We start from the raw sequence: 25616 nt of genomic DNA, 5'->3' as shown, positions 1-25616 counted from the left end.
TACTCCTTTTAATATACAATTTTTTTCTCCTCTGTGTTATATTGAGCTTTTCCATTTTTTTTCCCCATGGTTATGGAAAAACCTTGATTGTTAATAGTCAGAACCTATTTTTAATCATTAATTTATAAGTATTTTTTAAGTTCAGTTTTTATCTATTAATTATTTTAGTATCTGAAAGCCCCTATTAGATTTTGATATATATTAAAATATTAAATTAGCTATGATCTATAGATCTGTGCTGTCCTAGTATAGCAGTCAAGAGGCACATTAGCTACTTAATTTTTCTTACTAGCACCAGCCGCATTTCAAATGCTCAAGAACCACATATGGCCTGTGGTTACCGTATTGGATAACACAGATATTGATCATTTTCATCATCGCAGAAAGTTCTATTGGACAGTGCTGATATAGACATATGAATCATCTTCAGTGTATTTTAAAAAATATCTTACTATGGTAAATTCCTGTGTAAAATGAATTGAAACATGAAAACATTATATATCTTTATATTTTCTTCTCTTTTATCAAGAGAATATTTTGGAAATAACTGTAATTGAAACTATCACATAGAAGTAGTTTTACCTTTCTATTTATCTTAAAGATCATCGTATATTTCTGATTACGAGCTAAGTGATATCAAGTGTTTTAATAAAATTACATGTTTTTGAATTATGTAAATCCATCTACTTTATCTTCGTCTTGTGTTAGAAATACAGGGAAATCCTGTGTTCTTAGGAATATAGTTAAACTGTGTTCATCTTTACATTGACTTACTCTGCTCCTTCCCATTACTGTAAATGTAACATTAAGTGCTGACTGTTTAACCAAGTTTTAGGTCTTACTCAAGGAGCCAATTAAAAGTGATTTTAGATTTTATAATTACTATTAAGGGAGAAATCCAAAAGTGCAACTGCCGTTCTGAATGTGTTAGGATATTAAAACAAGGAATATAAACATTTTAATCATAGTTGAGAGGAAAAATAAGGAAGCTTTAGCTGCTTACTTGAAAGTGTATTTTTGTGTTGTTAAAGAGGATTATGATGAATATGTTTCTGTGATAAATCTATGAAGTTTCATAAACTGTTTTCTTACTGACTATAGTAGTTTTTAAAAATAATTTTCATTTTTATGGTTTCTAGTTTTTCAATGTGTTCACAGACCTTTTGTGGATAGTTATAACTGTAAAAGTATCTTTAGAAGTAAATGAAAAAATGAACATTAAAATTTGTAGATTTTAGCATTCTATAAAAATACATGAACATATCTTTTAAAATACCTACCATGAAATATTTGGTTGGGAAGACCGTATCAAAGGTTTAAGAATGTATTTCAAATCAGACTTATTTGTATCACTGTTTTGTTTTCTTTTTAATTTTTTGGTGAGTTTTTTTTTTCAACTAAGTATATTTAACATAATATTTTTAAATTTTTTTGTTCTTTTAGGTTTTTTTCAGTTTTTTTGAGTTGACATAAAATTTTACAAAGCAGTATTAATTTAGAGTTGTTTTTATATAGAAAAGTCTGTGAATGCTCTAGGAATTCTGAAAGAATATTTTAGTTAAATTCTGAAAGAGTTTAGGCAGAATTTTATGCAGCAAACAGACTTTTTAGCTAGGTTAGATTTACATAGCTTGTTTTTTTAATTCACTTTCTTTGTCTTATTACTGGGGAAGAAATAGCCTATGAATTGATAACATCTAGATTACCTATCTATTTAGAAGATATACCAAATAGGAGTTAAAAGGTGAAAGCTGTGTATAGTGCAAGATATTAGTGGGACAGTGAGCAGATTAGCCTAATTATGTAGGACTAATTACAGTTTAGGATCATGTTTTGGTGCTCTGTAAAAGCCAAGCAAAGAAGTCTAGAAGTGATATAATAGAAAACAGAAATTTCCATGTAGCAAAAATTTTTGTTTAGGGGAAATTCTGTGATCTTAGAAATGCAGCATTAGATGGAGCCTTTGAGGTTAACTAGTCCCAATTCAGGAATATTTCCAACAAATGTGAGACTTTCCATTTTCAGTACACCTCTGCCCCAATTCAGGCTTTTGTTATTAATTTCCCTCTGCATTTTATTGTTTTTTAGAAAAATAACATTGTTCTTTTAATAAAAATTATAAATAATTAATATAATGTAAGGAATATAGAAAAGTTGCAGCCTTCTCCAAAAAATTACTCTAAATCCTACCATTCGCAGATACAGATATCTGTGAACATATAAAGATGAGATTATATAATATAGACTATTTTTTAAAGTTGAATTTAGCAAAGCAAAGCTAAAATGGAAGATTTGCTGAAGTTCAGGTACAATTTTCTTTATAAAACGTGTATTACTTCTGAAGTTGCCTCAAATCTTAAGAAAAAATTATGTAAAAGCCATTGATAAATTTCAGTCATTGTGGTTTTTTTTAACTTTTATTCTACTGTTGGACAGTATTGATTGATTCCCTGCTTTGAAAGTATGATTATACTTCCCCCACATCCTCTCTTTTAGGTTCAAGTTTTTTTAAGTTGTATTTTTGCATGGTCAAAATTTATAATACTTGTATTCTTGTCTGTAACCATAAATTTAGTGCTCACCACATCATCTCTTCTCCTTATTTCTGTGTTTTGTCCTGTTGCTTGATTGGCTAGATTTCACTGTTGAATATTTTATTTAAGAGGAGTCTTTGGGTTCTAGAATCTTTGACATGTGTCATGTTTGGAAATGACTGCTTGTTGCTTTATTTATGAATGACACATAGAATTGGTGTAGAATTTTTGGGTCATAGTGTCTTTCCCTCCAAACTTTGTACACATTGCTTTAGTGTTTTATAACATTGAATGTTGCCCTGGGAAGTCTGAGGCCAGCCTAATTTTCATCCCTGCCCCACCTTGCAACCACCCTGTCAGAGGTGATTTGATTTTTCTGTTTGGATACTAGAGTCATTTTTTCCTTATCCTTGAGTTTGGTAATTTAAGCAGGATGTGTCTTAGGTATTGATTGTTCTGTATAGTTCTTTGTGGAACATACTATGTCCTTTTGATTTGTAGATTCAGCTTCATGTCAGAAAACTTTTCTTAATTTGTAATTTAAAATATTTTTTCTTTTCCTTTTTTTGAGTTCTTTATCTCAAAGATACCAGTCCTTCTTGGAACTTTTAAGCAAGGTTTAACACTTCACGTTATTTGCTACATAACAAGTTACCCCAAAATTTAGTGACTAAAACAACACACATTTATTATCCGACAGTTTCTGTGGGTCAGGACTCCAACATGGCTTAGCTGGGTCCTCTGCTTCAGTCTCTCAAAGGCCGCAATTAAGATGTCAGCTTAGGGGCTGCAGCTTTGTTTTATTTTGTTTTGTTTTAACTTTTTATTAAGATTATGATAGTTTACAACCTTGTGAAATTTCAGTTGTACATTATTGTTAGTCATGTTGTAGGTGCACCAAAGGTCTGCAGTTTTATCAAAGCCTTGACTGGGGAAGGATCTCTTTTCAACTCACTTAGTGGTTGTGGGCAGGATTCAGTTCCCCCACAGGACATTGTGCTGACAGCCTCAGTTCCTTGCTGACTGTTGACCAGAGGCCACTCTGTTCCTTGCCACATGAGCTTCTCCCCCGTGGCAGTTTTCTTCATCAAAGCTTGCAGGCTAGGAAGGTAATAGAGAGCATCTGCTAACAAGACAGAAGTCATGATCTTTTGTAACCTAATCATGGCAGTAACATCCTGTCTGCATTATATTCTTTGGTTAGAAGCAAATCCCTAGGCTTAGGCTACCCTCAAGGGGAGTGGTTTACACAAGGGCATGGAAACCAGGAGACTGGGATCATTTGAGGCCATCCTAGAAGCTGCCTACCACACCTTGGTTTTCTCTATTTGCATTAACCCTCTTTTCCCCTCTATATTTACTGTGATTACCTTAAGTCACTTTTATAAAATCTCTCACTTGAGTTTTACCTGGGTCTGTTCTGTTCCTTTTATGTTTCTAATATATTTATTTTCACTGTTAGGGATTTGTTTTGGTCTTCACCTTAGATTTTTATCTCCTCTTTCTTCTCAGTCTACTTTATCAACTATTCCTTGAAGTCTAGGTTTCTCTTTTTTGTTTTGTTTTAAAGATTGGCACCTGAGCTAACAACTGTTGCCAGTCTTCTTCCTTTTTTTTTCATTGCTTTTTCTCCCCAAATCCCCCCAGTACATAGTTGTATATCTTAGCTGTGGGTCCTTCTAGTTGGGGCGTGTGGGACGCTGCCTCAACATGGCCAGATGAGCGTTGCCACGTCCGCGCCCAGGATCCGAACTGGCGGAACCCTGGGCTGCTGAAGCGGAGTGCAAGAACTTAACCACTTGGCCAGCCCCTAGGTTTCTTGAATGTATGTTTTCATTAAGTTCTTATATAGAGTGACATTTAAGATGAATCTTCTTTTCCTTAGGGTGTGTTGCCCTGCTGTTTCTTTGAAAAATTGTGAGCAAATTCTCTTTAACACTCCTGCCACCTTTTTGTGATATGTTTGTCTTCCCTTGTGGGCTATAGTGTGAGGGCTGAGGTGTTCTTCTGTGTCCTTTCCTGAAGCCTGGAGGGAGGGGGAGGAGGGGCACACTGGCCAATGCACTGTTTCTGTTAAATACCTTCAGGAAGGTTTCCTCTTTTCCTGTGGGGTTACCTTTGGATTGTCCTCTCTATTAACTGTGGAGCCCTGAAAAATGGCATACCTGGATGGCTTTTCTACCCCTGCTGAGATCCTCTGAAGGTGAGTAGAGGCTTTTGTTGTCAGGGGTTTTGTTTTGTTTTTACTTTTCTCCAGGTTTCCTATTTATTTATTTATTAATTTATTTTCCTTGGTCTGCTTCTCCCAAGAGCGAGGAGTGCTATTAGTGGAAATTCTCATGGTTTTTAATTCATTTTGTTTCCCAGTGTGTTCTGGGGGTGGAATCAGGACTAGGAGCTGTGCCATGCTGAGCCTTGCCAGAATCTTTTCTTTCTTTCCTGTCTACTACTTTTTGAAGTTTATGGTATGAGACTGTACCTCTTTTCTTGTATTGTGGCAGCTGGCCAATTTCTCCCTTTTTAAAACTCCTTTTGTTTATCTTATTCAGGAAGGAGGAGTTTATGAGCTTGCAATTTCCTGCAATTTTTACCCAGAAGTCTTCCATATTTTTGCCTGAATTGTTTTATTAGCATATAGACTAGCTTTCCTTATCTAGAAAATTTCTTTTCCTTCCTCCTCCCTACCTTTACCCTAAATGTCGTTGCTAGGTAAAGCTTTCTGAAATGTACAGTTTAGTTTGTGTCACTCTCTGCTGCCTATGTGGTTGAGCCTAAACTCTTAAATTTAACGTCTTCCAGGATTTTACTTAAGCCTACTTTACTAAATTAGAGTCTCATTCCCTCTCTTAAGCCTCCTTTCTGGCTAAATTTAAATATTTTCTACTTCCAGTACGTACCCTGGGTTGATTTACAAGATATGGTTAGTACATAATATAGTGTGCATATATATGTAGTGGTTTTTACACCTGTCAGTCTCCTGATCACCTTTCTATAGGAAAATCTCATTTGTCAGGATCCATCTAAAAATGTGATCTCCAGAGAAGAACACAAATATGTTGTGAGCTCCTGTCCACTGTGATTGAAACAGTGATATTAAGATTGGTTTAGGTGTTCTGTCATGTTTCATCATATCATTGGATCACATTGAGTTTATTTGTCATTCTGTTCTAATATTTGAAAGTATTTTTTAACTTAAATGTAGGAATTTGCATTTATTCTGGGCAATTTTCACCTTTAAAAATTTTTTTACTCTGGTTGTCCCTATTTTTGAGGTTATTTTTAATTTCAAATCAATCGTCTCTTATATCTGTATATGCTAATCATGCCCATTGTCGTTTCCTACAAGTCTCTAACAGAAATAGTAATTTTGTGGGACAGTGAATGCAGTAGTTCCACTATTTTTGCATCCTTTTAATCTCATCCAGTCTGTTTTCTTCCCCATGTCTTTGGTGACATAAGAGAGAAAAATTATGATTGTTCTGTATATGGGCTAGGCTGAATGGAGGAGGGTGATAATAGAAAAAGAGGAAGCTTTTTCTTTGATTAAGCTATAAGTAGAGGGCCTGTTTTGGTGAGATGATAGTGAGAATGGGAAGCATCAAAGGAAACATTAGCAGGAGTTGGTGACTAGAGAGAAGATCACTGAAGAGAGAAACATGATGATGTCAAAAGTTTGATTTCGAATGATTTGCAAGAAGTAGTGAACCTGGACACCTTACATTTGAGGTATACGGTTATGAGATATCAAAGAATATATCCAACTTTCAAGAAAATATTTTAACAAAAATGTGCTTCTACCAGAAGGAGAAGAGAGAGAAAAAGGTACAGAAATCTTATTTGAAGAAATGATGACTCAAAACCTCCCTTACGTGGGGAAACAAACAAGCATCCAGATCCAGGAAGCTCAGAGAGTTCCAAATAAGATGAACCCAAAGACACCCACACGAAGACACATTATAATTAAAATGTCAAAAAGTTAGACAAGGAGAGAATCTTCAAAGCAGCAAGAGAAAAACAACTTGTTACATATAAGGGAACCCCCATAAGACTTTCAGCAGATTTTTCAGTACAAACTTTTCAGGCCAGATTGGAGTGGCACCATATATTCAAAGTGCTGAAAGAAAAAAACTTCCAACCAAGAATACTCTACCTGGCAAAATTATTTTTCAGAATTGAAGGAGAGATAAAGAATTTTCCAGACAAGCAAAAGCTAAAGGGGTTCATCATCACTAAACCGGCCTTGCAAGAAATGTTAAAGGGACTTGGTTTTTTTTTTCTTTCCTTAAAGATTGGCACCTAGGCTAACAACTGTTGCCAATGTTCCTTTTTTTTTTTTTTTTTTAAAGTTTGGCACCTGGGCTAACAACTGTTGCCAATATTTTTTTTTTCTGCTTTATCTCCCCAAACCCCCCCTGTACACAGTTGTATATCTTAGTTGCAGGTCCTTCTAGTTGTGGGATGTGGGATGCCGCCTCAACGTGGCCTGATGAGTGGTGCCATGTCTGTGCCCAGGATCCGAACCCTGGGCCGCCGCAGCGGAGGGCGCGAACTTAACCACTCAGCCACAGGGCCGGCCCCCTAAAGGGACTTCTTTAAGCTGAAAAGAAAGGGCACTAATTAGTAACAAGAACACAGATGAAAGAATCTCATTGGAAAATTAAATATATAGTAAAGATAGTGGATTAATTACTTATAAAGCTAGCATGAAAGTCAAAAGACAAAGGTAGTGAAAATAATTAGGATTACAATAATTAGTGAAGGGATACAAAAGGTAAAAAGATGTAAAATGTGACATCAAAAACAAGGGGAGAAGGGGAGTAAAAATGTTGGGCTTTAGAATGGGATTAAACTGAAGTTACTATCAACTTAAAATAGACTGTTATAGATGTAAGTTGTTATATGTAAGCCTCATGGTAACCACAAAGCAAAAACCTGTAGTAAATACACAAACGAAAGAGAAAGGACTATAAGCATAGCACTGAAGGAAGTCATCAAACCACAAAGGAAGAGAGCATGAGAAGAAGAAAGGAACAGAGAAGAACTACAAAAACAGCTACAGAACCGTAACAGCAATAAGCACATACCTATCAATAATTACTTTAAATGTAAATGGACTAAATTTTCCAACCAAAAGACATAGAGTGGCTGATTGGGTAAAAAAGCAAGATCCATCTATACACTGCTGACAGGAGACACACTTTAGATGTAAGGACACATACAGACTGAAAGCAGAGGGATGGAAAAAGATGTTCCATACAAATGGAAACCAAAAGAAAGCTGAACTGGCTATACTTGTATCAGACAAAATAGACTATAAAACAAAGACTCTACTAAGAGACAAAGAAGGGCATTACATAATGATAAAGGGGTTAATTCAACAAGAGGATATAACATTTGTAAATATTTATGCACCGAACATAGGAACACCTAAATGTATAAAGCAAATATTAAGACACCTGAACGGAGAAATTGACAGCAATACAATAATAGTAGGGGACTTTAATACCCTACTTACATCAGTGGATAGATTATCCAGACAAAATACCAATAAGGGAACATTGGCCTTAAATGATATGTTAGACCAGATAGACTTAACAGATATTTAGACAATATTCCTCCAAAAGAAACAGAATACGCATTCTTCTCAAGTGCACATGGAACATTTTCCAAGATCATATGTTAGGCCACAAAACAAGCCTTATTAAATTTAAGAGGATTCAGATTATGTCAAGCATCTTTTTTGACTAAAATGATATGAAAGTAGAAATTAATTACATGAATAAAACTGGAAAATTCATATATATGGGGAGATGAAACAACACACCACTGAATAATCAGTGGGTCAAGGAAGAAATAAAAAAATAACTTGAGACAAACAAAAATGGAAATGTAACATACCAAAAGTCATGGGATGCAGCAAAAGAAGTTCTTATTTATTTATTTACTTATATTTGTTTTTTTTTAAAAGATTGGCTCTGAGCTAACATATGTTGCCAATATTTTTCTTCTTCTTCTCCCCAAAGTCCTCTTACATAGTTGTATAATCTAGTTGTAGGTCCTTCTAGTTTTGCTATGTGGGACGCTGCCTCACCATGGCTTGATGAGCAGCGCTAGGTCCATGCCCAGGATCTGAACTGGCAAAACCCTGGGCTGCCTAAGTGGAGTGTGCAAACTTACCACCCGGCCATGGGGTCGGCCCCACAAAAGCAATTTGAAGAGGGATGTTCCTAGCAATAAATGTCTACCTCAAGAAACAAGAAAAGTCTCAAACAACCTAACTTTACACCTAAGGAACTAGAAAAAGAACAACACACGAAGCCTGAAGTTAATAGAAGGAAGGAAATAATGGAGATTAGAGCAGAAATAAATGAAATAGAGACTAAAAAGGCAATAGAAAAGATCAACAAAATTAAGAGCTAGTTCTTTGGAAAGATAAGCAAAATTGACAAACCTTTAGCTAGACTCACCAAGAAAAAAGGAGGACTCAAAATTGAAATGAAAGGGGAGATCTTACAATTGATACCACAGAAATACAAAGGATCATAAAAGACTACTATGAACAATTATATGCCAACAAATTGGACAACCTAGACGAAATGGATAAAGTTGTAGAAACGTATAACCTACCAAGACTGAATGTGATGAAATAGAAAGTCTGAACAAACTGATTACTAGCAAAGAGATTGAATCAGTAATCAAAAACCTCCCAACAAACAAAAATCCAGGACCAGACGGTTTCACAGGTGAATTCTACCAAGCATTCAGAGAAGAATTAATACCAGTCTTTCTCAAACTATTCCAAAAAATAGAAGAGGGGGGAAGTCCTCCAAACACATTCTGTGGGCCAACATTACCCTGATACCAAAACCAGACAAGGATTGCTCCCCCCCCCCAAAGAAAAATTACAGGCCAATATCCCTGATGAACATAGATGCAAAAATCTCCAACAAAATATTAACAAACTAAATTCAGCAATACATTAAAAGGATCATACACCATGATCAAGTGGGATTTATTCCAGGGGTGTGAGGATGGTTCAACATCTGCAAATCAGTCATTGTGATACTCCACATTAAGAAAATGAAGGCTAAAAATCCTACAGTCATCTCAATCGATGCAGAAAAAGCATCTGACAAAATTCAACATCCATTTGTGATAAAAACTCTTAATAAAGTGGCTATAGAGGGAAGGTACTGCAAAATAATAAAAGCTGTATATGACAAGCCCACAGCTAACATCATACTCAAAGCTGAAAAGCTGAAAGCTTTTCCTCTAAGATCAGGAACAAGACAAGGATGTCCACTCTTGTCACTTTTATTCAGCATCTTATTGGAAGTTCTAGCCAGGGCAGTTCGGCAAGAAAAAGAAATAAAAGGCATCCAAATTGGAAAGGAAGAAATAAAATGGGCACTATTTTCAGATGACATGGTATTAAATATAAAAAAACCTTAAAGATTCCATCAAAAAACTGTTAGAACTAATATAAATGAATTCAGTAAAGTTGCAGGATGTAAAATCAATACACAAAACTCTGTTGCTTTTCTTTACATTAATAATGAACTATCAGAAAGAGAAATTAAGAAAATCCTATTTATAGTTCCATCAAAAAGAATAAAATACCTAGGAATAAATTTAACCAAGGAGATGAGAGACCTGTATATTGAAAACGATAAGACATTAATGACAGAAATTGAAGAAGGCACAAAAAAGTGGAAAGATATTCTGTGCTCATGGATTGGAAGAATTGTTAAAGTGTCTGTATTACCCAAAACAATCTATAGATTTCAGTGGCATTTTTCGCAGAAATGGAAGAAAGAATACTAAAATTTTTTTGGACCCACAAAAGACGCCAAATAGCCAAAGTTATCTTGAGAAAGAAGAACAAAGCTGGGGGCATCAAACTACATTAAAATCACTAGTAATTAAAACAGTATGGTATTGACATAAAAACAGATACATTGATCAATGGAACAGAAGAGAGAACCCAGAAATAAACTCATGCATATAAGGTCAATTAATTTCTGACAAAGGAGCCAAGAATATACAATGGGTAAAGGACACTCTCTTCAATAAATAGTGTTAGGAAAATTGGACAGCCACATGAAAAGGAATGATCCTGGACCGCTATCTTATACCATACACAAAAATTAACTCAAAATGGATTAAAGACTTAAATGTAAAATTTACATTCAAATCTTCAGATTTGAACCCTGAAACCATAAAACTTCTAGAAGAAAGCATAGGCAGTAAGCTCCTTGACATAGTCTTGGTGATGATTTTTTGAATCTGACACCAAAAGCAAAAGCAACAAAAGCGAAAATAAACAAGTGGGAATACATCCAACTAAAACCTTCTGCACAGCAAGGAAACCATAAGCAATATGAAAAGGCAACCTATTGAATGAGATTAAGTAATTGCAAATCCTACATCTGATAAGGAGCTAATATCCAAAATATACAAAGAACTCATACAACTCAATAGCAAAAAACCAAACAGTCCAATTAAAAAATAGAGGATCTGAATAGACATTTTTCCAAAGACATGCAGATGGCCAACAGGTACGTGAAAAGATGTCAGACATCACGAATCATAAGGGAAATGCAAATCAAAACCACAGTGAGATGTTACCTAACCTCTGTTAGAATGGCTATTATTGAAAAGACAAGAGATGTTGGTGAGGATGTGGAGAGAATGGAACGCTTGTGTACTGTTGGTAGGAATGTAAATTAGTGCAACACTATGGAAAATAGTATGGAATTTCCTCAGAAAATTAAAGCTAGAACTGCTATATGATCCACCAGTTCCACTTCTGGGTATTTAACCAAAGAAAGTGAAAACACTCACTCTAAAAGGTATATGCACCCTCATGCAGCATTATTTACAATAGCCAAGGTATGGAAACACCCTAAGTATATATCTGGGATGAATGGACAAAGAAATTTTGGCATATATATATGCAATGAAATATTATTCAGCCATAAAAAATAATGAAATCTTGCTATTTACAACAGTATGGATGGACCTCAAGGGCATTATGCTAAGTGAAATAAGACAGAGAAAGACGAATACGAGAGAAAGATAGTATGATCTTTCTTATATGTGGAATCAAAAAAACCCTAACAAGCTCATAGAATAGATCAGTGGTTCCAAGAGGCAGGAGGTGGCAGGTGGGAGAAATGGGTGAGTCTTTTTTTTCAGTTTAAATAAAATGAATGAAATTAAAAAAAAATTTGCCTGAGTGTTACGTTTCTAATATAAGACATACAACAAGGTTTTAAAACAAACCATATACCTTTTGAAAGTATTCTTTCTTTAACATGAAAGCTCATTTGGTCCTATAAAATTTGTGTTAATTTTCTTCCTAAGACATTTTGTATTTTGAGTGTAAGATTAAATTTGAACTATATGGATTTCAAATAAGTAAAGAGAATAATTGTTATTTTTTGAAGAACACATTTTAATTGGGTGAAATACAGGTGAAGTTAGTGATTTTTAGTTTAAAAGATAAAATGTTAATGCCTGGTTATTTAGAAAGTGCTATCACAGGATCTTCCTATCTCCCACAGCTTGATATATGCCCATTAATTGTAGCTCTCAGTGCCAGCTGTGGGGCAGTTATGTAAATGAATTCCGTCAAGAAAATTATAGAACTGGCATTGCAGTCATGTAAGCCTTACTTAATTGTTATGTGTGCAAAACAGACATATTTTTTCCATTAATATGCAAAAAATTCTATAATTGCTTTATTTTCTTACAGAATAGCTTTCCAAAGTTGCACATTATGTAGTTAAATAGCAAAATTTGGGGATAGTATTTCCTTATTGTCATGTGAAATAAATTAGTCTCTTCTACAATATAGGACAAACTTTTACTAACCATCTCAGATGTCAGATGGATTTGAGAGAATTTTTCACAAAATAAGTCAGATAAAGAACTTGTCTACCTGTGTGGACATTAGAGTGAGTATCAGAAGTTAAGTACTAACCTGCTTGTATTTCATAAATAAGAAGGAATAAAACCCTTTAATTGCAAGTTAAAAAGCTAATGGAAACTGATATAGGTAGGTGAAACTCAAAGTAATAATACCAGAAATCCTAAATTTACCCATGCTATTTCAGTCATTTTTAGGAATTAAAAAAATCCTTTTAACCTGGGACCTTGTATTCTTACTTTCCCCATCTTCTCTTTAGGAAATCTGTTTGTGTCCAGTGACTTAGGTGAAAGAGGACTTAGGTTCTTAATGGGTGCCAGCAGGTTTGCTTCTAGGTTTGTTATTCCAAAACATCAGCCAATACTTACATTCCCTGTTACTTAGGGAACTAGTTATGTTAGAAGTCAGGCCTGGGTTATTAACTAAACTTACTTCTTCCTTCTTTTGTTACCCAGGTAGAAGTTACAGAGATGCTTAGTTTATGTTACTGAATTTTTAGAAAAACAAAAAAAGAATTTGTAGACTGTGGAAGGAGTGAAGAATGCTGTTTTCACACTTTGCTACCCTAGAAATACATTTAGTGAGTAATGTTTTTTCAATAGATTCTTTTTAATCTGAGCTCATTTTTGCCTTAATATTTTAAATCATTTTTATGTATTTCTTTTGTCTTCAGTCCTTACTTTCATTTTAGTGACATCTTAAAATTAAGCCCTGTCTGATTTCCATAAGAGTAACTTAGTTGGCATTAGTAGCTGTGCCTTCTCTTTGGTCGTTGGTGGGGTGGCCACCTTTCTTGTGTTTAGGAATCCAGTTGTGGAAATGTTGTCTTAGGCACAGTTATTCTTTCTTCATGTCTGTTTTCCTTAGAAGTAATTTTTGATCTGTCATGGATAGAATAGACACTTTAGTGTTTGTATTATGTTGTCATCGGGTATATAAATGATGTTATTGATTCCTTCACTTCTTTTCAGTTTTTCCCCAAAATTCTCCTCAGAGAGGCTTACTTTAACGACCCTGCTTAAAATGCAACCCACTCTCTTCACCCTCCCATATTCCCTTTTACCTTTCTCTACTTTTTTCCTGTAACTTTCCACATTCTAATGTACTATACAGTATTATGTTTCCTGTCTTTCTCTTCCTTTTTCATAAACTTTCCAAAGGCAGAGAGCCTGGTTTGTTTTACTCATTTATCCCAAGTACTTAGAATAGGACTTGATGTATAGAAATTCTCAGTAAATATTTAACAAAAGAATGAATTAAGATTATGCTGTTTGAGCTGTTCTACTATTGTTGAAGATAAGAATTAACTTGCCTTAGGCCAGTGGCTTTTAAAAATTCTTTTCACCTGGCCTGTGGTAAGAAATACATTTTGAGGGGCTGGCCCCGTGGCTGAGTGGTTAAGTTTGTGTGCTCCACTTTGGCGGCCCAGGGTTTCACCGGTTCGGATCCTGGGCACGGACATGGCACCACTCATCAGGTCATGCTGAGGCGGTGTCCCACATAGCACAACCAGAAGGACCTACAACCTCAACTATGTACTGAGGGGCTTTAGGGAGAAGAAGAAGAAGAAAAAAAGATTGGCACCTGAGCTAACATCTGTTGCCAATCTTTAAAAAAAAAGAAATACATTTTAAAGTGCAACTCAGTGTACACATACAGATACATTTTTGTGTCTGTTGCATTTATATGGATGAAGTGCACACTGTACATTGATATTTCCTGTTCTCTTATTTTTAAAAACAAATACTGTGTGCAGTCTGCTAAATTTTCACAATTCACTAAAGAGTTGCAGACTGGAGCTTGCATTAGGCAATAGATAAACCTAAAAAATTTTTATGTAAATAGAACCTGATTTTTCCCTTTGTCTTATGTGACTGGAAGTGTTTTATTTTAATTTCAAATTGGTCTTTGAGGGTACTTACAACATTTTAATTTTCAAATTTCTGTATCTATTAGCTGCTGTTAGGAGAAACTGATTGTTAGAAGAACTATGGATTAATTATTTAGTAAAAATAAGCTTAATTTGTAATATGTGCAATTTCTCTCAGGTGCTTGTTTTTTTAAGTTTGGGTTCATTTGTTTCTAAAGAAGGAAGAGCTCCTTCTTGATACGTGGGAGCAAGAAGTTAGGAGACCTCAATGGAACTGCAGTGGAGTTAAAAGGCGGCCATAGGATTCATTTTGAGATCTGAATAGAATCCAGGACCAAGTGCATGGGGAACAGATTGTTAGAAATCTGAATTCCTTTCTCCTCCTGGCTGTTGTAAGACTTAACTGCCAAGAATTATACATATATTCAGTTAACTAGAAGGTGACAGCTAGCCTCCTTTGAAAAATGTAATGCTGAGACTCCTTAAATGGTTGGTTGATTACCATTGTAACCATGTAATAGTTCATACTAAAACCAGAAAACTTAGGAAATAACTTTTTTCTGTTTGACGTAAGAAATATGATGATTCTTTAGTTTTAAAGTTTGTACATTTTGAGAAAGCTCTTTTTAGCTTAATGTCAGCAAAGCAGCTGCTGTTTGAATTTACTTTGTAAAACACTGAATTATTCATTTCCATAAACAAAACTTCTTTAGTAATTATTTAGCATTAATTTATTTCTCTTTATTTCAATCAACCCTGTTGACATTCTGTTTTAAAATTAAAAATATTCTTTGTGGAATTTAACAAATAAGACTGTGACAGCCACTTTCTCTACTTTCTTCTGTTCTTATGACAGAAAATTTCCAAATCTGTTTTTATTTTTATGTTTTAAATATTTTATATTTTAACTTTTTTATTATTTTAATCAAATTTTACTAATAAAATACAAACAAAGAAAATTCTTATTTAGCAGTGTCTTATAAGTAGCTTCTTAAGACCAAGCCCCATGGTTTTGACCTGCTAGATTTTGCCATAATGCTTAATGTGTGAGTATATTTAATAACTGCTTTGTTGAATCCTGACAATATAAAATTATTATAAATATTTTAAACAGTTATTCATTTCATCATTTGTACTCACAGATTAATAGATTTCTTGAAATTTTTCCATCCATCTTTGCAGATGTGAAAATAGTCCTTTAAATTTTGTGCTGCCTTCTAGTAGCCTGTGGTGAGCCCTTCCACCTGCGAACTCTTATTATTAGTCATTGCATGTGCCTCCTGGGCAATCAGTCTTTTACTGCCATATGATATTTGTTGTCATTCTTCCGCAATTGCTATTTTATCTTGTATTGTTTAATTTTTTAAGCGTGTCATTGTTTTGCTGCTGTGTTGGAGACTTTTTGAGGGCAGCAAACAAACTATTTGTTAGCTTACCAAATATCTGGTGATTTAATAGAGAAGGAAAAGAAACCCTTTATGTTATAAAGTAGCATCCATTCCAATGAAACATTCTTCTTACCTCAAGTGCTTCTTGGAGCGTGGATTTAGAGAGGTTTAGCAACCGATACATAATAAATTTAGGGTGGGCTTGAAGGAAATGTAAACCTTTAATTAAGGGCCCATTTTGTTTCCCTCCCTGTTATTGGTCCCTGAAAGGAAGTAAACATATTACATCCATCGTGACTGAGATAGCCTCGCGGGACCCTGGAAAGGATGAGGAATTAGAGATTGGGTAGTTTGAGGTGGGACTGTCTCCATTTAATTCCTCTGCTTATCGGGCTAAGGTGCTCTTTAGAGTAATTATGAGACTTCTACTTTTTAGTAGTTGTCAAGTGAGTGATAGTAGTTTTTGAAGGGATAACCACATTTGCATCATTAGTCTACACTTGAAATGTTCAAGAAAGCCTTTCAAGCTGATGACACAGACCATCAGCCTTCAGCCAAGAGCCATTAGGTAGACTTATTTTGTTTTTCCTCTGTGCAGTGTCTAGAAAACAAATTTAACTTTGTTTTAGTTTACCAAGTTAAGCTATTTAAAATTGTGAGATTTTATATAAAGCAAAAATTTCCAGCTTTAAAAGAATATAGATCTTTAGTCCTGGTAATGCTTTGTTTCCATTCCTGCAAGGTAAACAATTATCTGGAAGAAAGTAACAGCTGCCCCTTTAAACGTGGAGCATGTGCACTGGTTTGTTACAGTTTTTGCACTGTTATTTTATTTGTATTTATATAGAGAGAGCATATACTAGAGGAATATTTCTCTGAAAATATGCTTCAGTCATAAGAAAATCAAACAGATGTCTGTGTGGTTCAGGAAAAATAGGACAGAGCCTTTCATGAAAGTAAAGAATATCCTTTTGTATATAACATGCAGATAGCCCAACTTTCAAGTTGTATAAGCAGCCCCAGATTCAGATTCTGTAAGTCATTTGTTGGGAGTATCATATCTTAACCAATTTTGATTTTCGTGCCCTTAGTTATGGTCTATAAGTAACTTGTATGACCGTTTCTCATAGGATACAAATTTTGGAAATCTGTGTTTCCAGGTTAATGTGCATAATTCTTGCTTCCTAATATTCTTTTCTATGAAATGATGTATCTAAGGCACCAGAAAAAGCACATCTAAAGTAACACTTATGAATTATTTAGTACAAAGTAATAACCAACTTTGTGAGGCTTAAAAAAATGTATAAAAATACATAATTATATTTCATATAAAATGTATCTTTATATCTAAAGTATTTTACATGTTACATATACATAATGTATATAATAAGTATATATGATGTACGTTTGGCACACACTAAGTACTCAAAATTATATTATTATTTTCAATTCTAATATAGTACATTTAGCCATGATTTTGCTTTCTTAAATATATTGTTTAAAATTTGAAAAATATCTGTCATTTTCATCTGAATTGTTGAGTTTGCTAACAAGTGAAACAATACTTTCTGTTCAATTAATCGAACAAATAATTTGGCTTTATTTTCTCCTCCATCTTAAATTTGAAAGGAATTAAGGACTGAAAGAGGAGGAAAATCTATTTCATGTTCTCTTTAGTAGTAAGAGTTACAAATATGTAAGCATTTTGTTATTTTTGGGTTCACTAATTTTCCTCCTCAGCCAGGACAGGTCAGTATGTCTTGCTTTTTCTGGACGAGTCATGTAGAAATAATTCGGTTGTTTTTAGGTATGTGCTTCCTTTTTGGAGGGGGCTGTAGTCAAGAGAGTGTGATCTAAAAAGAACGGCTTCTTTGCCCACCTTATAAATATCTGTGCCTGAAACATGACTCTTCTCTGAGAGTAATCAATCTTTAATAAAACCGTATTCCTAACTACTTGAGCTGATAAACAGTGAGGTTTGTTGTAAAGAAGTCAAGTTTATTTTATGTCAATTTTCTATTTGCCCTGTATAAGACATATTTAATTACTTTATTCCATCTCTGTGTTCAAATTAATCAGATTCTGCTACATATTGGTGCTCAAATTAGAATAATTCTTTAATCAACTGTGTTATCCATGCCATGGTAGACTAGAATAGAAAAGCTACTCTTGGCATATTGAACATGGCTACATTTTATTTTCTATTGTAATTTAAAAGTAAAATCAGAAATATTGATTTCTACTTGACTGGAGAGATGATTTAGTTTGAATATCAGTCTGATCTTAATCAGGTGAGAATTAATTGAGTTGGAGGTATTAGATATTCAGTGATGTTAACTGAACCATGATCAATCTACAGAGAAGCTTTCTTTTGTACTATGTTAGAATTATCAAATAGCTCATGCACTACAATGTAAAATAATCTTTTCATGTTCATCCTTCTCCCTTCTTGTCTCATTAAATGCACCACTAAAGTCGTTCTGTACACAGACTAATCTTTAAAGAAGCAAGCTAATCACAATTTAATAGAAAATTAAAAGCATAATAATTTTGTCATAAAATGCTATTGTCAGAATTTTATAATGATATATTTTTAATGCCTAATTTTAAAACCAAGTGATTAAAATCTCTTCTTTTCAAGTATAACTGGATTTCAAAAAAAAAAGCTTAGTTTTTTTTTATATTCAACATTACAAGAATAAAGTGAGCAATACAGAATTATTTTAATGTTTATTGCCAGGAATAAAAATAGAGTCTGTAGCATTATATTGTCTGAAATGTGGCATGGGGCTTTTCATTTATTTTAAGAGTGTGATAGCAATATCATAAGTGTTGTGAAAATATAAATGGTGAGATAACACCTCCATAGGACTTGTTCTTAAGTAGTAAAATTGTAAAGTCTTTAAATAAATTGCAGCCAGAATTGAAAGGATCGATTTGCCTTGTTAAGTAGAGATACTACACTTACTAAATGTCTAATTAAATTTAGCATAACATGTCTTTTATTCTTTTCTTTCCCTTTAAAACTGAGAATTTGGACCTATTTATTAGCAAAGTAGCACATGTTATCATTGTCGAATTTCTTCCATTTTGGCAGTTGGTGTGACCGTGTTAAATTAAAAGAAAGCCAATAGTGTGATTTCTGATGGTGTCATTTTACCCTGGAAGAGTGCTTTTCACTTGGTATTGGTATAATGGGAATAGTAGGATCTGTGTAGCTGTATATTTTGTGAGAAGCAGTGTCCAGATTTGTATTTGAGAACAGTTAGCATTTAATGAAATGAAGCCATACGTGCAGCAATACCCCTACAGTGTCGTGAGTGGATTGTTCTTAGTGAGATGTCGTCGGGTTCCTCACCCAGTTGTTGCTCAGCAGCAATTCAGGGAAGAGGGCTGGCTTAGGGAAAAAATCGAGAGAGGTGGTTTTCTCTGCTCATCAAAGCCAAGGCTCCCTTTATGTGGATTCCACTGTCTGAAGTGCACTCTCCCCTCTCCTCCACCCAAAGCTATTACTTTCCTTCTTTTTTTTAAAATTACATTTTGTAAGATTACACTTGTACAGACTACCAAACGCGGTACATATGTGTTCCTTCAATTTGTGCCCCCAGAGCCCCAGTTTTCCTCTTGAGACAACCACGATGACCAGTTTCATACCTATTCTTCCACAGCCATTTTGTGTTTACACAAACACCTGTGTGTCTATATAGATACATATGTATACATACCTCCACACAGGTGTATGTGTGTGTTCTAAACAGAAATGGTAACCTGCTCAACTGCACTCTTCTGCACCTTGCTCTTTTCACTTTAACTCTTGAAGACCATTCCCTGTCAGCGCACTGTTTTTCAGTGGCCACATAGTATTTTGTGGTATAGTATGTCTACTTTTGGTGTGACAGTGTTAAATTAAAAGGAAGCTGATAAGTGGCTTTTAATGGTGTCAAAGGCTATTTTTTACTTATGTAAAAGTATTTTTTTGCTTCAGCTAAGTGAAGACAGGATGAGGAATGGCTAGTGACATGTCATTCTCTTAGTGATTCCCTACAAATGAGAACCTTATTTATATATTTGTTTTTGTTAAGAAAGACATAGCCATAATTATTTTTATATTCAAATTGCTTGTTGTGTTTGGATTTGAAGAAATTATTGTCTTTATGGATGCTGTTTTTTAAGGGAGATGCCAGGCTGTTTCAAATCTTTTTTGGAGCAAAGCAAGGTGTTAAATACATAAATTTGACAAACCAACAGAATGTGAGGAGAGTGACCAGGTTTTGTCAGTAGTCTGGAAACCACATCCAACTAGGAGGAGGGAGGAGTGTTCAACTGTCTCTAAACCAGGAGGAGGAAAAAAATGAGAATGTTATTTCCTGTAGTGTTTGAAGAAGAGGCAGCGTTAGACTTAACTCTTATTTTTTTCAGGCTATAAATCCTCCAGATCCTACCCCCATCACACTCACGCGCTCACTCTCGCGCTCTCTCTCTCTCTCTCTCTCTCTCTCTCACACACACACACACACACACACACACACACAGGAACTGGCTACCTTGTGCGATAAGAAGATTTCTGTCTCCACAAGTGTTTAAACAATGACATGGATTAGGAAGGACTTTCTGGATTTAAGGATTTAGATTAGGTGACCTCTGCGGTCCCTCCCACTCTAACCATTTCCATCCCGGAATTCTAGAACAAGGCAGCTGGTCTTCTCCTGCACCTTCCCTGAGTGGCAGTTAACGGTCACTGTTGGCCCATACTCATCCCCAGAATAGGCTATAAAACCTCTTGCAAGAATGAAGTACAGCAGGTTAGTTTATTGCTTGCATTACTTACATTATTAAAATTATTGTGCCTACTTTTGTGTGATCCTACTTTTTGTTAGGGGGTGGGAGAGGGTGGAGCATCTGCCAAGAGATGGCAGGGAAGCCCAAAAGTCTCCACGTTCACAAATGTGCCAGTGTCTTTGTCGGTTGCTTTGATCAATGCCTATTAATGAATGAATAGGTCTTTTATCTTTGAAGGCTGTGGGGGGAACAAAGAGGGGACATGTATCAAAAATGTATGGTATAAACCAGACTCAGTCACTTATATTTCTCTTGCTTTGCCATTTTCTAAATCCTCCACCTCTGTCATTAACAATAATGCTCATGAATTCTATTTGGGGAGACTTAAAGCATCTCTTATGTGCAGACTTTTTTTAAAAGATGGGGTGATTTGGTGCTTTTCTTGGCCACAGTAGGCTGTGCTAATGTCTACCTTTCAAATTCTAATAGCACTTAAAATCTGAAACACAGAATTTAGCATTTCATTATGTACTGACTGGAGAAGACACTTTCTAATGTGTAAAATCCTTATTTTAAGTATTTAAATGTATTTTATGGGAATTCTGGAAAATGGGGTGTGGAACTAGAGAGTGAGGTATCTGATGTTCTTTACTTTAGATGATTGCTACATAGCATAAAAGCAGAGCAAATAAGCTGTAGCTTACTTTTTCTTATGCTAGCGATAGAATGTGCAGAGCCATCCTCACTTACTTCCCAGGTCTCAGTTGTGGCCTCATGTGAGATAACTGGCCTGGGTTAATTAAGTCTATTCTGTGGGCATGGACATTTCTGTTAGGTGTGGAGGTTTTTCCTGTGTTCTGATTGTGGAAAGAAGTAAGTGGAATTCGATAGTAGTTAACAAGTATTTTTCCAGAATTAAAAAGGCCTGGTTCTAGGCCACTCTGTACCATACTGTGTGATCTTGGAAATGTGACGTAGCCTACTTAACACTCAGTTTCTCATCTGGCAAATGAAGATAAGGGTAGTGCTTATCTGATAGTATTTTTTGTAAAATTCACGTGAGCTAATAAATGTAAAGTGCTCCATATAGTGCCTGGTACGTAATAAATACTCAGTATATTTTAGTGGCCATTATCGTTTTTTGTTCTTATTGCTATTATTAACACCTTTAAATACCTTGCAAAAAAATTATGAAGTTACATGAGAAAAATAGAAAAACAAAAAATTTGTCGCCTGAAATAAGACAGTTTCTTCTAAAGGGGAAATGAGTTAAGAACCATTTTAGACCCCGCTCAACATCTATGTATCATTGCCCTTTGATTTTCCATAAATAGAAATCATCTGTTCCAAGTGCTACATACTAAGGGCTCCTTGCTGGAATCACATCTTATTCCCATTAAACTTATATTCTAATAAATGGAAATAATGAATCTGAATAGTCCTCTCCAACTTTTTAATTTCAGCTAAACCCCTAAATTGTTTTGTTTTGTTTTTGGTGAGGAAGATTGGCCCTGAGCTAACATGTGTTGCCAGACTTCCTCTTTTTGCTCGAGGAAGATTGTCACTGAGCTAACATCTTCCTCTGTTTTGTATGTGGGTTGCCCCCACAGCGTGGTTTGATGAGGGGCGTGTAGGTCTGCTCCTGGGATCCAAACCTGCGAACCCTGGGCCACTGAAGCAGAGTGCGCGAACTTAACCACTATGCCGCTGCACTGGCCCTAAACCCCTACATTTTATGTAATGTCTTTTGAACTTTGTCTTTGGATGAATTCTAAATACAACCCTGACTAAACTCAAGAACTAATGATGATAGAGAACATTGTCAAAAATTTAGATCTGTGTCATTACATAACAGTCTATGCCATGGGAGAGATTATTTAACAAAACCATATTCATAAATATAAGGGTGAGTTAAATCAACTGAAGCCTAGTAGAAAGCCAGAATTATAAATTTTACACTCATTCATAGAATTTATTGATTTACTTATTCAGCTGTTTGTTGAATACCAGCTAAGTGGCTAAAGTTTATTGAATGATTATTTATACTTAGTTTTTATTTCCTTAAATATTGTATTTTGATTAGGTATTTTAATAGGCTTAAAAAGGATCAATGGATAGAAAAATATGCCTTAAGGAAAGATAAGGAAGATTATTGAGCCTAAAATGATCATAAAGTTCAAATCATGAAGCAATAGCCAACTCAGCACCAGCTGCCTATTTGCATCTCACCTGCAGTATAGGGAACTAAAAATGTCTAGAGCTGCGTTGTCCAGTATGGCTGCCACTAGTCACATGTGGCTATTTAAGTTAATTAAAGTTAATTAAAATGAAAAATTCAGTTTCTCAGTTGCATTAGCCATGTTTCAAGTGCTCAGTGTGGCTAGTGGCCACAGTATTGGAAAGTGCAGAGAACATTTCCATCATTGCAGAAAGTTTTATTGGACAATAGAAATATAATGTGAGCCATATTTATAATTTTAAATTTATAGCAGCCACATTTTAAAAATGTGAAATTAGTTAAAAAAGATAAAATTAACTTCAGTATGGTATTTTATTTCATCTGTCATATGCAAAATATTATCTTTTCAACATGCAGTCAGTATAAAAATGATTAATGAGATATTTTACATAACTTTTTTCATCCTAAGCTTTTAACATCCACTATGTATTTTACACTTGCAACATGCCACAATTCAGTCTACCCACATTTAAAGTGTTCAAGAACCACATGTGACTAGTGGCTACCATATTGCACAATGCAAGGTTTAGAGGGTTACAAACCCAAGTTGACTGAATGAAGACACAACTACATGGTATTATTATTGAATTCCTTCCTGTGTCTGCCACTGTATAATAAACACGTTGAAGTTAGGAACCATATTTTGTATTTAATGAACACTTGATTAAGGAAATCATTATCCTAGAGAGTTGAAAATAAAAGCTCTGTTTAATGCATCATTGATAAGGAGCAAAGATTTTTGTTTGGCCTAATCCCCTCCTTGGCATTATGCAAATCAAAGATATTTCTGGACAGTAGTAGGACTTAAAATTTTAACGTTAAAAACTAATAGGTGATTTTCTCTCTTTATCTTAGTAGACGTCTCAGCAGCATTTGGTAATAATGACCGCTCCTTCTTTAACCCAGACCATCCCAGAAAAGATAGTCATCTGATGGACGATCTTTTATGTTTATCTTTATATTTTAAAATCGTGTTCAAAAAATGTACAAAAGAACAAAGGGATACTGACTTTAGAAATTTTAGTAAGAAGTAAACACAGCAAGCCCCAATTTTTATTCCATGTTTTCCTGTTTTGAAAATTTTGTATTTGAAATGGTCAATGTCCTTTGAATGCAACCAACTGTTTATCATGAACCTGGAACATATCTATCTTGTACATGCTGGCTCCAGATTTCAAACACATCTCTAATGGGTTCTAGTTTACCGTTAAGCCTGCTTCTTGTACTTACATCTTTAAAATGCAACATTTTTGAAAACGCTGATGGCTACCTATTTTGTTAAAGAGAGGATGGCCATCTTTTTTCCTCCTTAATTTTAAAATGTTTCCATTTTTAGACTTATACGTACCATAAATACTGTTTCCTTCTAATTATCTTTGTTTATACAGCTACCTTTCACATTTGGATCAAGGAAATTTCAGCACTCAGATATCATAAAAGATGGATGCTGCCATATCTCCTTTAACACAATGGAATTGTACAGGTTCTTGTTACATAATATTGCATGAAAAATCCCTCCTGTTGAATGACTAATGGCATGAGAATACCATATTTCTTTTTTGTCCTTCAAAATGTACTATTTACTCATCAGTTCCTGATTTGGGGAAAGGTCATCTAGGATATTGTCATCTGAAGATTCAGAATCGATGATTACGCTTATACAATCAATTTCACCATCATCATTAGAGTCTAGAGTACTGCTGCAGGTTTCTTTGCATTCATCTTCTGATTCATCTAATAATTGTGTAGCATCTTTTTGTCAGTTTTCTTTTTTCCATTATAGGCAGTGTATTAGTTTACTATTGCTGCTGTAACAAATCATACAAACTTAGTAGCTTGAAACAACACAAAGTTATTATGTTACAGTTCTGTAGTTCAGAAGTCTTACTGAGGTCTTACTGACTTAAAATCAAGATATTGGCAAAGCTTTCTGGAGGCTCTATGGAAAGTCTGGTTGTTTCAGCTTCTAGATGCCTGTCTTAGCTCGAGCTGCTATAACAAAAATACCATAAATGGGATGACTAATAAACAACAGAACTTCATTTCTCACATTTCTGGAGGCTGGAAGTCCTAGATTAGGTTGCCAGCTTGATTAGGTCCTGGTAAGAAGCCTCTTCAGGGTTTCAGACTGCTGACTTCTTTTTGTGTTCTCACATGGTGGAGAGCAGAGAGAGGAAGCAAGCCCTCTCATGACTCTTAGAAGGTCATTCTTCTCATTCATGAGGGCTCCACCCTCATGACTTTATCTAATCCTAATTATCTCCCAGAGGTCCTACTGCCTAATGCCATTGCATGGCTGGGGAGTAGGGGAGCAGAAGGGTTTCAACATATGAATTTTGAGGGAACACAGTCAGTCTATAAGAAAGCCCCTCATTGTTTGGCTGGTGTTCCCCTTTTGCCATCTTTAAAGCCAGCAGGGTAACATTTGTTTGACCCTGCTTCCATCATCATATCTTTCTCTTCCGTTTTTTTTCTGCCTCCTCCTTCTACTTTTAAGGCTCCTTGTGATTACGTTGGGCCCACCTAGGTAATCCAGGATAATCTCCCTTAAGATCGTCTGATTAGCAACCTTAATCCCCCTTTGCCAGGTAACCTAACATATTCACTGGTTCTTGGAATTAGGACTTGGACATCTTTTGGGGCTATTATTCTACCTAACATAGTAATAAAATTAAAAAAAAAAAATCTCAAATCTCAACTGTGTTCAAGGAGAGCAAAACCCAAAAAGACAACATTTATACAGTCATGCATTGCTTAACAAGGGGGATGTGTTCTGAGAAATGCGTCCTTAGGTGATTTTGTAGTTGTGTGCACATCATGTAGCGTGCTTACACAAACCTAGATGGTAGATAGCCTACTTGACACCTAGGCTATA

General features: G+C 35.0%; 1 protein-coding gene across 9 annotated transcripts in view; it reads left to right on the top strand.

Moving 5' to 3' along the window:
* Nucleotides 1–25616, top strand: part of CMC1 (C-X9-C motif containing 1) — an 89814-nt gene that overhangs the window by 53496 nt on the left and 10702 nt on the right. For 2 of the 9 annotated variants that reach the window (XM_070575941.1, XM_070575942.1), the window contains one exon: nucleotides 4622–4737. The exons of 5 other annotated variants lie outside the window; for them this stretch is intronic. In XM_070575941.1, coding sequence (XP_070432042.1) covers nucleotides 4704–4737 — 34 coding nt within the window. In that variant the 5' untranslated portion in view covers nucleotides 4622–4703. Of the gene's footprint in view, nucleotides 1–4621; nucleotides 4738–24129; nucleotides 24225–25616 lie in introns of all 9 variants that reach the window. 2 more of the 9 variants (XM_070575939.1, XM_070575940.1) reach the window with 1 other exon arrangement.

This window comes from Equus przewalskii, chromosome 15, assembly GCF_037783145.1.
Source record: "Equus przewalskii isolate Varuska chromosome 15, EquPr2, whole genome shotgun sequence".
In the NCBI taxonomy this organism is placed as follows: Eukaryota; Metazoa; Chordata; class Mammalia; order Perissodactyla; family Equidae; genus Equus; species Equus przewalskii.
Note: the sequence above shows the minus strand (reverse complement) of the source record. Positions and strands in the feature narration are given on the sequence as shown.